At 50.4% G+C, this 12,389-nt stretch overlaps 5 protein-coding genes across 5 annotated transcripts, besides 1 other annotated feature; 3 read left to right on the top strand and 2 right to left on the bottom strand.

The window, feature by feature from the left end:
* Positions 1-12,389: part of a sequence feature (contig 1.81 1629..156263(-1)) that runs on past both edges of the window.
* ANIA_04779 (NIPSNAP family protein) lies at positions 283-1,520 on the bottom strand (the record flags this gene model as incomplete). Its single annotated transcript, XM_050611629.1, has 2 exons — positions 283-767; positions 839-1,520. The coding sequence occupies 2 exons, from the start codon at positions 1,518-1,520 to the stop codon at positions 283-285; spliced, it is 1,167 nt and encodes a 388-aa protein (XP_050467636.1).
* ANIA_04780 (pyridoxamine 5'-phosphate oxidase family protein) lies at positions 2,674-3,606 on the top strand. Its single transcript, XM_657292.2, has 2 exons — positions 2,674-2,847; positions 2,910-3,606. Exons 1-2 carry the CDS (start codon positions 2,680-2,682, stop codon positions 3,516-3,518), a joined length of 777 nt encoding a protein of 258 aa, XP_662384.2. The 5' UTR covers positions 2,674-2,679; the 3' UTR covers positions 3,519-3,606.
* Positions 4,029-4,950, top strand: ANIA_04781 (lipoyl(octanoyl) transferase LIP2; the record flags this gene model as incomplete). The annotated part of the gene is made up of 2 exons (XM_657293.1): positions 4,029-4,889; positions 4,942-4,950. 2 exons carry the CDS (start codon positions 4,029-4,031, stop codon positions 4,948-4,950), a joined length of 870 nt encoding a protein of 289 aa, XP_662385.1.
* rho3 (Rho family GTPase RHO3) lies at positions 5,460-6,568 on the bottom strand (the record flags this gene model as incomplete). Its single annotated transcript, XM_050611627.1, has 7 exons — positions 6,376-6,568; positions 6,272-6,322; positions 6,127-6,215; positions 6,060-6,074; positions 5,889-6,010; positions 5,637-5,838; positions 5,460-5,578 (listed from the first exon to the last, which is right to left on the bottom strand). The coding sequence occupies exons 3-7, from the start codon at positions 6,152-6,154 to the stop codon at positions 5,460-5,462; spliced, it is 486 nt and encodes a 161-aa protein (XP_050467635.1). The 5' UTR covers positions 6,155-6,215; positions 6,272-6,322; positions 6,376-6,568.
* ANIA_04783 (protein csnB) lies at positions 7,458-9,140 on the top strand (the record flags this gene model as incomplete). The annotated part of the gene is made up of 4 exons (XM_050611626.1): positions 7,458-7,501; positions 7,563-7,721; positions 7,774-7,834; positions 7,884-9,140. 4 exons carry the CDS (start codon positions 7,458-7,460, stop codon positions 9,138-9,140), a joined length of 1,521 nt encoding a protein of 506 aa, XP_050467634.1.

Below are 12,389 nucleotides of genomic sequence, written 5' to 3'. Positions count from 1 at the left end.
GCGAAAGCGCTAATGATACTCTTCTTTAGCATACAACAAAAGAGAACCGCGAAGTGAAATGACTCGTCCCAAAAAGATCGGGATCCGAGAGCACCGATATATTCGCTTCATCCTCGCGGGCACGCAGACTGGCAGACTCCTGTTACATTTAACTGTCTGCCGTCGAACCCATATCACCCCTTTCTATCCCTCCGCGTCAAACTAACTTAGTCGAACTTGTCCATTATTCAGAGCTCGTACTTCGGGGAAATGAATGGACCATCGCCAGACTAGGCCTGAAGCCTAGCCGACAGGGCTCCAGGGCATGGGGATTAAGATGCGGCTCTGCATGGTTTGGATGAGCGGAACAGTTTTATGCACCGTCTCAGCCCAGCCTTCTATGCCCCAAGACTGCTCCCGGCGGATCTTGCGCTCTTCAAGGTTTGCAAACTGCCACAGATGGTGGACCGTGTTCAGGTCTCCAATCTGCACGAACCAAGCGCCCACGCCTTCCATGACCTCGCGACGAGCCTTAAGGCCACGGCGCCAATGAGTTTCCCACTCAAGAAGATTGCCAGGATGAAGAGTGTAAGATCGAAGTTCAAAGAGGCCTCCCAGGCGGCGCGGCGGCGTTGTAGGCCAGAACGAAAATTCCTGCATCAAGGACGTCTTCTTGCTCTTAATCAAACTCTTGAGTTTCTTGTCGAAGGCAGGGAATCCTGGGTGGCGCGAGATATTGTGAAGAGAAGCATGGTAACCTTCATACCGCTGATATTCCCAGATATGAACTTGAAATTGAGGTTAGCGTCGAAGCTTCGGTCAGGCAAACGGAACAGATTGGTGGCTTGGGTATAGTTACCAAAGGTGTCATTGTCTCCCACTTGCGTTCGCCAGCTTCCCACCAAATTCACGCGGTTTTCTTCCGCAGCCGCCATTCTAGGGTACCATTCGCCAACCAGGTCGACATATTCGTCTACTCGATCGGGTTTCACGTCGTGGAAAACAATGGAGTGCACGTATTTGCCGCGGGCGAGAACTTGCGAGAAAGAACGTTCGATGTCTCTATCAAGCTGCTGGCCTTCTTTCGTACCGTAAATTAAAGATGAGAGTGGTCCGCGTTTCGGAGATCGGTTGACTTCCAGCAAGTGTTCGTCTCCTAAAGAACGGTGGGTAGAAAGTGAGCCCAATGCTTGATTATCAAGAACATCGGCGGCGTCAAATATGGGGCTCTTTTCATCGCTCGCGTTGCTCTTGGAAGAAGCAGCAGGAGCGTCAGTGTACTCACGGAGGCGATCACGGGTAACAGGGGCTGGGGCAGATGCAGAGGTGGAAGCAGAAGCACCGACTGACTGACTCTCTTGCTGTTCTCTCTTCTTGCGAGCTACTTCCAGGTTCTCCCGAAACTCCTTCTGGCGAGCATTGAACTCTTCAGCCGAGTCAGGCGTGATGTCCCGAATGGAGGGCGCTCGAAAGACAGGGGCAGATGTGTGGAAGGGTCGGGCGAGTAGGGATGCAGGCCGAAAGGCTCGCGGGGCAAGCATGGCTGAGATGGAAGTAAATGGTATTCAGACAATCAAACACGGAGGAAGATTTTGCAGACGACAACGAGAGTGAAAAACTGTCAGGGAGGAAAGGGTGGTGCTTGTTTACTAAGATACAACAGGAAGCAGGAGGGATCACCACCTGTCCGTAGGCGAATAGATCACAAGAGGGACTCTGAAGAGAGCGTATTATAGAAGACAAGGAGCAGGGATTAGCTGAAGATGACACGGGGTGCACAAACGAGACGGCTTAAAGGCAGGCGCAACACAGCAGGAGTAACAGTCGGGAACCAGTGAGGAAGCAGCTTGCTCAGAGACCAGGATCAGCAAAGTCAAGTAAGTCGTCGAGAGAGTATTCCTAGATTTGCAGATGGTGGGAAGGAGATGCAAGAATAATTAACACACCAATGGTAACGGTTGAGATGGAAAGAGGGGAGAAATGAGGAGGAAGCTGGGGATAGCACTGCACTCGTAGCTTTCCTTGGTGCCGATGTGCGGGGAAGGTGTTTTAGTGTCTTGGGGCCTAAGCTTCAGCCTAGAGCCTTTAGTTGATGCTGACGTTCAATTGTGCTCGCCGTGAAAGGACCTCGGTGTCTGTATTGCCGCCTGTTGATCATGAAATAATGACAGTAAGTTGGTTCGTATTGAGATTTGAGATCCCCCCTTTATTGGGGAGATATGAGTGATCTGGTTCAGTTTCCCCATATCTATGACGACATGGCTTGAGTTGGAGACTGATTACATGTACAGGAGGCCAAAGCTATTCTGCAAAGAGACCACCCTGTCTGAGTAGTATTCTCCCAGCGCGTATACGTCACGTGCACATGGCTTCTCGCAATCAACAGTTATTCCAAAAATGACCAGCTGCCACGGCATTTACCCTCAACTCAGTGAAAATGGGGGAAACAACAATTCTATGCAGTAAGACGTAAGCTAAAGCATGCTAGTCTCTGCTGACTGATGCACATAACTCAAATTATATCTATCCCCTTTACTCGTAGTAATTGTATAGCTTTAGATGAGGGCCGGCCCGAAGCCAGTTGCTGTGCTCCGTAGACCAAGTCAGGAAAAGCGCGACCGCCGGTCGCCACCCCATCGGGCCATTATGAAGTAATCGCCCTCTACCTCACAATCTCCGACGAAGAGCTACAACGAAAGAATGCCCTTTGTGCATTTGCCTCCGTCTCGAAACAACGCCAGACCAGAAACAATGAGCGATTCGCTGAACCCTCCGCTTTCTTATGAAGCCTCCGCTACAACTACCCATCGCCATGTTGCAACTACCCTCCCACCGGAGGTTTCATCGTGCCTCAAGAACTCCCGCTTCGTAAGTTGAACTAAACACTCTTGATCCTTTCTGTTTGTCACTAACGCAAAAAATGTCTGTAGCTTCACTTAGCAACATGTGATGGCCTCACTCCACACATTTCCCTAATGTCCTACACATATCTGCCCTCAACACCCTTCGATCCGTACCCCACGATTATCATGACCACCAATTCCTCGTCTCGGAAGACCACTCATCTACAGACGAACCCACGAGTCTCGCTACTAGTACACGATTGGGTGTCACATCGTCCGCCTACCCGTGCTTCAAACCCCGGGAATACTCGCGATGGATCACCTCCACCCGCAGCAACCCGGTCCTCTCTGGCTAGTCTGCTACTGAACCTCAACACGAGTGCGCTGTCCAGCATTTCCACTACTATTACGGGGGAAGCTCGCTTTTTGCAGCCGAATTCCGAGGAGGAAACATGGTGTAAAGAGAGACACTTGGAAAATAACACATTCGAGGAAGAAATGAGCACTTTTGGCCAGGCACAGCAACCTGGTCAGCGCCGGCCCAGTCTTTCAATTGACGATGATGTCCGAGTCATCACCATCCGGGTGCGCGAGGGCCGACTGGCTGATTGGAAAGGAGGCGTGCGAGATTGGCTTGTCGTCCAAGAGGGCGAAGAAGGGCCCGACGAAACCACTCCTAACGGTGTCGTACTGTAGGAGCTTCGTGCTCTATTTGGATTGTTCCTTATATGTCCGATGATCTATGGATCTTATATGTATTGAAAATAAAAGAGCATTCAAGTCTAAACATCACACGATTGGGTACATATAAACACGGCCATTGATTAGTTTCCAGTCGGTGTCTTCTTCCCTCAGCTTCAAACTCCCACTGACGTTTCCAAAATTAGTACAAAATTCGAAATGCTCTTATGTTATGCATATTCTTTCAGAAAGAAGAGTAACCAGGTAGCTGTATAGAGCTAGCAAAAAACCCGATTGGTTCTGTACCGTCTCAGAGCCAGCTTCTTGTTAAAGCCTCAATCACATGATTTCAGTAATGACGTCGGGCGTGGATGTATCATAGCTCCAAAGATTTCAATTGCTTCAATTACAGCTCTCAACCTTCGACTATCTTCAGTACAAGCGAATGATTCAGTCAATTCGAAATCCATTCAGTCCCCCGTTCTGCCACCAAGTCTGCGCTCCTCCACAAGGACAAAAAGAACAATGAGACTCGCCCACCTTCACTTCCCCGACATAACCTCCTTCACGCGTGTCGCAGCCCTCCAACAAACCCTCACAACCCGCCTCCTCGCCCACAAAAAGCTGGTCGCCGATGCCGCAACAACAACACCGCCGCCCCCGGACCCAACAATAATCACTTTCACTCCAAACCCCGTATACACGACTGGGCGTCGGGACCTGCCACCTTCAAACACCTCTCCCTCCTCCTCAAAGACCCTCTCTCTCCCTCCTGCTCTCGAACCAATCCGATCGTTGCTTACCCCACCGGAGTCGGGGTCAAAATTACACAATAAAAATGGGCCGATAGCAGAGTATCACCCGACACTGCGCGGTGGACAAACAACGTACCATGGCCCCGGGCAGATGGTCGCATATACGATTCTGGATCTGCGACGGATGGGATTAAGTCCACGCTGCCATATCCGGTTACTAGAGAACAGTGTTGTGGATGTGCTACGGTCGTACGGGCTTGATGGGCTGATCACGGAGGATCCGGGGGTTTGGGTGCCGCGCCCTTCCTCTACTGGTAGCAATGGCGATGAGCTGCCCAGAAAGATCACGGCTGTCGGCGTTCACTTAAGGCGGAATATCAGCAGCTACGGGATTGGATTCAATGTGACGGAGGAGCCGATGTGGTTTTTCCGGCAGATCGTGGCGTGTGGACTTGAGGGGAGGGAGGCAACGAGCCTGGAAGGGCAGGGCATTAAGGGCGTCTCCACCGATGAGGTTGCGGGGCGGTTTGTTGATGCGTTTGTGCGAAGGGTGAATAACGATTATGCTCGTGGGCAGATTGCGCTCGGGGAGAAGATTGAGGAGGTTTATAAGGTGAGCGAGCAGGATATAGTGAGTTAACAGAAGCTCATGAGGTAGTTGCTCTGGTGCTGTTGCTGTATAGATATGCTAGTGGAATGTCAAAAATCCTACGGGGCAGCGCTAATGATCTCGCCAGAGGAGCATGCTATTGAATTAACAAGTTGCAGTATGTCTGATCCAACCGTACATCATGACAAAACATACTCGAATAAAAATACACGCATAGAAGTTTGTCCACGATGTAAGCAGGAGTAGTCTTTATGTCCAGCAGCAATGGAATAGGGGCGAACATGCACACTAAAAGGGACACGGTGTGTAGAGAGCGTACACAACTGGTAACTTAATATGGGAAAAATCTCGATTTTCTTTCCCCAGACAAATTAAGAAATTAGTGTAGTGGTGTATCTAAAGTAGAAAATATATATATATCGAAAATAGGCGGTAAAGCAGATATCGCGGGGCTAAATGGCTGATTGCTTGAGTCGTAAAGCAGAGTCTTAGGACTTGTGGCGAGATGTGATAGATATCGGCAATCCGAACACTGGGTTCGGCGGGTATATAGACAAATAATATTAAGGCGAAATTCAGCGAGGGGTCAGATCACTGAATGACGCAGCGGCTTTGCGACGAGCCGGTGTTTTGAGCCTTCACCTCAAGGGCAACTTTGGCGGCTTCGTAGAAGGCTTCCCTAATGCCGCGGTTTTGGACCGCAGAGCACTCTGTGAAAGCATTAGACCAACTCCGGTCGCTCACTCCAGAACAGCATCGACGCCTTACCGAGGTACTTCACAGCCCCAATTTCCTTCGCCTTTGCCAGTCCTTGCTCGTATGTGATAACATTCGGGTTGTCATTCATATATTCGTCCTTCCGCAAGTCGCACTTAAGCGCTGTTAGGACCAGTTTCACTCCAGGCACATTCTCCGAGATCTCTTCGATCCATTTACTGGCCACGTTTTCGAACGAGTCAGGGCTGTCGACCTGTTTTCCATGTATTAGCCACTAGGCCGGAGGCTGGGCAACGACCTTACACTAAAGCACAGCATTATGACATGCGTATCCTCATATGAGAGTGCACGTAATCGATCAAATTCTTCTTGGCCAGCCGTGTCCCATAACGACAGTTCCATATGCACGTTATCGACGAAGATATCTTGCGAATGTAAGTACAGCCCGGGAGCAAGGAGCGAGGGCGCAAATACCATGGACGTAGTTCTCTAAAAGGGTCAAGTCAATACCAGGTCAACTTTATGCGGGAGAACTACACACCAAAGACAGTCGGTTCACTATGTCGCATCGCAGGTCAATACTAGAATTGAAATTGGATGAAGGAGCCTCACTAGACTGTTGGAAAGAATCTAAATGACGTTTATCAGCGATCGCACGATTGGCTCGAGAATATGAGGCGACTTACCCTCTTGTGAACACGTTCAGGGCCGAGGTTTTACCGCAAGCGCCATCTCCTCTGTTTCCCAGTCAGATAAGATGGCCAGAATTTTCGTCGTATGTTACACTGACAAGAGCACCATCTTGCGCCGAACGACTTTTTGACGCCCACAGAAATCCATGGTGACTATGTAGATTTTCGGAGACGAGCCGGGGAAATGTCCCAAGGGGTCTGGGGAGGCGTGGAGACTCTTGTTCACAGAGCTGCGATACGGGTACAGAGGAAAAATAAGACGTGGTAGATTATGCTGAGATTGCGCAAGTTGTGCCTCTGCGAGATTGAAGGGGAGATTATGAAGAAAATGAAGACTGCGCCCCAGTCGTGGGCCTTGGAGGTCGATGTCATCAGACTAAGTTGCCAAAGATCCGGCGAATAGGATGATCGTCATCTGCCAAGCGGCTGGATTCCAACCTTCTATCTGGTGCCTGAGCCGGACAATTTCTATCCTTCAGAGACAGGCTCAATATCAGATACTTGTTACTGCTTGGAATCTAGTCCTGGTCCTCTCATCCTTTCGCTTGACGCAGAAAACGGTTTCTTATTCTCGCTGGCGCTTCCCATACGGGACTGACCTGTGCCACAACGCCCCGTCCCCCCCTTTTGGCCACGGTAACAAGTCATTTTTGTGACATGGAACATAGTGTGGTTATGAAGTGGAGTCACCTTATGGTATCTGCTTCCGCATCTTCTGGGTTATCAGCTGAATGTTATGGTTCTGAAGTTTAGACCCAGCTAGACCTGAAATATATATAGTCTCCTTCAGGCAATAGAATAAGACTACACAAAGAATTTCTTACCCAGACTCGGACACCAATGTTAAGCTGAGTTGATATTAAAGATAAATCCAACCATCAAGCTTCCAATCTTTAAGGAGCTTATCCTAAGATCTATGATTTATCGAAGTTGGCTTGTCAACAATAGACGGGGACCTGCTGGACCCACACGAGGCTCGACGAAGGCGGGGAAAAGTGAATGCCTTAGGCCATGTGTTGCTGATAGGCCCGAGAGCTCCAGTTCAGTGTTTCCGAACAGCAACTGAGCCCTTATCAATATAGCCAGGCTACATTTCTATTCAGATCAACAGGCGGGGCCCTGGAAATTATCGACAGCTGATTATAACGTTATCTCTTACCACTCAAGACTGCCGCACATAATGTCAGACGACGATGATTTCATGCACGACTCCGCTGATGAAGAGTAAGTACCAACACCTCTAGAGCTCTGGCCAAAGAGTCCGGCTCACATTTGCGGACGTTAGGTATGACTTTGAATATGAAGATGCAGACGACGACGAGACAGGAGATATCGGAATCGAAAATAAATACTACAATGCAAAACAGATCAAGGTCGACAATCCAGAGGAAGCGATTGACGAATTCCTAGGGGTACCTGCTCTGGAACAGGACAAGGGGGATTGGTAAACAATTGATATTTCCGGATTCTGGTGGTGGATGCTGACAACGGGTTAGGGGCTTCAAAGGGCTGAAACAGGCAATCAAGCTGGAGTTTAAACTCGGGAGATACAGCGATGTAGGCTAAGCCTGGAGATGAGAATGCTTGAATATGGCTAATCAGCTAGGCCGTTGAACACTACAGGGAACTCTTAACATACGTCAAATCCGCGGTCACCCGAAACTACTCCGAAAAATCGATTAACAACATGCTTGACTATATCGAGAAGGGATCGGATGACGAGAAGGCGTACCAGTGCATGGAAGAGTTCTATTCTCTAACGCTCAACTCCTTCCAGAACACGAATAATGAGCGACTGTGGCTTAAGACAAATATAAAACTGGCCCGTCTGTGGTTGGAACGAAGAGAGTATGGCCAGTTGAGCAAAAAGGTGCGGGAGTTGCACCGGGCTTGTCAGAGGGAGGATGGATCGGACGATCCCAGCAAGGGCACATATCTACTGGAGCTATACGCGCTAGAGATTCAGATGTACGCCGAGACAAAGAACAACAAGCGACTAAAGGCGCTTTACCAGCGTGCCCTCCGCGTGAGGTCGGCGGTTCCACATCCCAAGATCATGGGGATCATCCGAGAATGTGGAGGCAAGATGCACATGAGCGAGGAGAACTGGGAGGAGGCGCAAAGCGATTTCTTCGAGTCGTTCCGAAACTACGACGAAGCGGGCTCGATGCAGCGCATTCAGGTACTCAAGTATCTGGTGCTGACCACCATGCTGATGAAATCGGACATCAATCCCTTCCACTCGCAGGAGACGAAACCGTACAAGACTGACCCTCGCATCTCTGCAATGACGGATTTGGTTGACGCCTTCCAGAGAGATGACATTCATGCATACGAGGAGGTTTTAAGCAAGAACCCAGACGTGCTGGCCGACCCCTTCATCGCGGAGAACATCGACGAGGTTAGCCGGAATATGAGGACCAAGGCCATCCTTAAATTGATCGCACCCTACACGCGGTTCACGCTCAGCTTTATTTCAAAACACATCAAGATCTCGGTAACGGAAGCACAAGATATCCTGAGCTTCCTGATCTTAGACAAGAAACTCAACGCCAAGATTGACCAGGAAAGTGGGACGGTTGTAGTCGAAAGCGCAAGCGATGTGGAACGACTCCGGTCCGTGGAGGAGTGGAACGAATCTCTCCGGACGCTCTGGCAAGTGACTTTGAAGGACGGCGACGGATTCAAAAACGATGATGTCTCGCAGCCGACCGGGATAGGCATGCGAGGACCCTTGCTCTACCAATCAGGCCTTGACGACGACACCGCGGGTCTACTACGTTCTAGCGGCCACCGATTCCGGAGAGGGGGGAAGGGCAGCAAAGCAGGAGGAGGGCTTGGGATGAAGACGGGCCTGTTCTAAGCGGGGGAGGGGGAGGGGGGTGGGGGAGAAGAAACATTGAAGGAATTGCGTGTTGTACGGACTTCGGGGTGCAGGTAGTACCACTAGTACTTTGTAGCTGGTCGAATCATGGGGCTTCAGTTCCATAATCCCTGCTGCAGAAATTGAAGCAAGAAGATATCATTATTTTCTGAGTCGTTCAAAGCATCGTGTCCAGATCATGGGATTCGTGTCTGTCGGGTGCATATAGCTCTGCAGATACGTACTGAACTCCGTAGACTAGACTGCAATATCGGCAGTCCCGATTTCCCACACGCTGGGAAAAGCATCAATCAATTAATAAAATTTGGTCCAGACGTTTGTTGGCGTTGCATCACAACGCTGCACGTCTAGAATCCACAGCTCGGTGACCTGTAAGAACGAAAGGGGAAGAGGAAAGCGCGATCCGCTCGTCTGTTTGTCTCGACTCGAATCGACTCTCGACTTCGAGTTTCGAGTCCAACTGCAAGCTGGGAAAGAAAACAGACATGCTCATTCGCGGGGACGGGATGCAATGCATCTTCCGCTAACGAGCGACCACCTGAAACTGCACTTGTAGTCGGACTGGTGGAACTACTACAAGTACGGCGGCACTGCTCCTGCGCCTGCTGGGGACACCGATTTGAATAATGACGGAGTGAAAAGAAGAACGACTGGAGGTCGTCATACCAAGGATCCCGTCTCATCACTACGGAGAAGGAATATTGTGTCCCAATATTCGTTCTTTGGCCGGCGTGGTCCGTTGCAACTTGCATATGTGATGTTACCTAAAGGTACCTCACTCATCTGCTGTACCTCCTCACCGCACTCTACGCACGTACTTATGTACCGCCAGAAAACAAGCAGGTGAACCGCCAGTACAGTAGTGATTCGGCTGCTGGCGCCAGGAGAACTTGGACGGAATATCCCGATGACTAGTCCGATTACTATCGAAATCGACGCTCAACACTCAACATTTTCGACGACTGTACCTACGGAGAACTACCGCGGAGGGTGCGGGCTAGATTCTGCATGGATAGCATGGCGACATTGCGATTATAACTTCGTGGGCTGTGGAGTGTCGTGGACAATTGGCGAGCTCTGGTCGAATAGTTTGGTCCCATTAATACCTTATTACGCTATTTTGTGAACGCCCTCGAATTGTCTCTATTACGGAGCCCTGAAACTACCCTACCTGTCAAGTGTGCGAGGTAAGGTTACAGTCTCGATAAGCTTGATCTCCCGTACTTGGTACAAAGTACTTATGCTCGACTACGATGACAGACAGGGGAAGTCCCGTCACCGCGGCATTAATGATCGTGAGTTGCGACTGCGGGAGGAGGTGGTGCTTGTGCATGAGATCGGCTGGCTCATTCAAACTAATGCTACCGTGCATCCGTCCCGCCCACGTCCAACTCCCTCCTAGTCAGGGCTCCAATCCGCGCCTAGATAGGCGGTTGGAATTCGCGAGTGACTTGCCTTCTTTGAATATAATTATGTCGAACTCGGGTACAGGCATGGAACGGGCACCCGACTTTGCTCTTTCTTGCTTTCTTTTTTCCAGAGTGAGATCTCTGGACGACGGAGAAACAAACAAGGTCAATCACGATATCTGATCGACATCAGTCGAGCTGCGCCAAAATTCAGAGCTTGGAACAAGCAAAAATTGCCGGAGAGGGATCTAGGCGCCGCCGTAAGCACAGAATTCCAGAGCATTTCGGAAAGTACGATCGTACTCTGAAACCTGTAGACGCTCGCAAGTAGTCCAGAGTACAGAACGGCATTGCCAGGGCGAATCGGAAATGCAAGTTACCTCGCATGTTTGTATGTCGCCAGAAAGCGAAGGCAAAGGGAAAATCCAGGTACGAGAGCATATCTTGACATGGACTCAAAGCGATAGAATTGAATGGTTCGGACGGGGTTTCCGAGGTAGCATATGCAAGATAGGTAGTTTAGCTGGATCGAATTAACTCCTGTCACTCGTGGCTGCAGCACGACAGGGAGATAGGGTCGATTTTTTTTTGCAACTACGGGAAAATTTCTCCAGATAACATGCACGCGAAGGATTGGGCGCATCCTCCAAACAGGCGGCCGTGGCAGCCCACGAGGATGGAAAGGTGGCTCGATGCTGGAGGTAGTACCCGGCCGAACGGTCCAGCGACCAGCCACGGTTGTCTGACCCCGTTCCATATCTGGCATCGGTTTGAGGTACGGAGTAGCTGTAGATCAGAACCTGTCCTTACTGCTGATCGGATGGAGGTGGTCTAGTAGACTGCGGTTTCACGTTGCTTCTTCGACCAATATATGAATGACTATTGAAAACGTTAAACCAGCCGCCGGCTAGCTAAACGTCAACGAGTCCTCACGGGATGTGAAAAAGAATCCTTTGGTAGCTCGTCGACTACCTGACCGTCCCGAGTTGGCTCGAATGCTGGGGACGGGTACCGAGGGACGTCAGACGAGGCCAAAGCATCGTATAGTAGAAACTCTGTTTTGAGATCCTATCGTTTTCTTCAAATGCGCAGCTGATACTCGCCTGTTTCTTACTTGCGCGAGGATTATTTGCGCCCTTGGTCGGTCGGCATTAGCGAGAAAAGGCAACCTGGGTAGAAAAGGCTTCCTGGGATCGTGCCTCTGCAGTTTGGCTGTCCGAATCCTCACACCCTTGTAATATTTTGCTGCAGCATGCAAGCCGGGTCGGAGCACTGCAGGTGTAGACTGGCCATCCGTCGAGTCCATACCAGTCGCAGCTCGCGACTTATATTAACCTGCGGTGCTAAAGTGAAGGTAACCGCGCCAGCGCGCGAAGGACGAATTGGGCTCGAGAGGAGCTCGCCTGGACGTGTTCCGCTGCCAGACAAGGTGTTCACAAACAGCGCAGGGATGCTTCAACGAGGGGGAACTGGATCTGAAAGCCAGCCATCTTACTCGCAGCCTCCGACTAGCTGCAGGACATTCGGCCCAGTCAAGCGCGGTCCTGTGGGCGGACATGTGGTCGCTTTCGAGTGCATGCCTGTCAACCGACTCAACACTCGGGTCTTGGAGATGGTGATCATAACGAAGGAGAACTATGATTTCGATTTCGACCATTAAGAGCCAGGATGGCGCGGGTTTTTCTCAGCGGAAAGCTGGAGATGCCAGAGACCGCGGTCTGAGCACCGACTGCGTCGGCCTGTCAGTGGTCCATCGCGGAGGATTCGGCATTTGCCCGGTGACCAAGAGTGAATAGTAAAATCTTATGACGATGGAGAA

Source organism: Aspergillus nidulans, chromosome III, assembly GCF_000011425.1.
Source record: "Aspergillus nidulans FGSC A4 chromosome III".
Taxonomy (NCBI): Eukaryota; Fungi; Ascomycota; class Eurotiomycetes; order Eurotiales; family Aspergillaceae; genus Aspergillus; species Aspergillus nidulans.
Note: the sequence above shows the minus strand (reverse complement) of the source record. Positions and strands in the feature narration are given on the sequence as shown.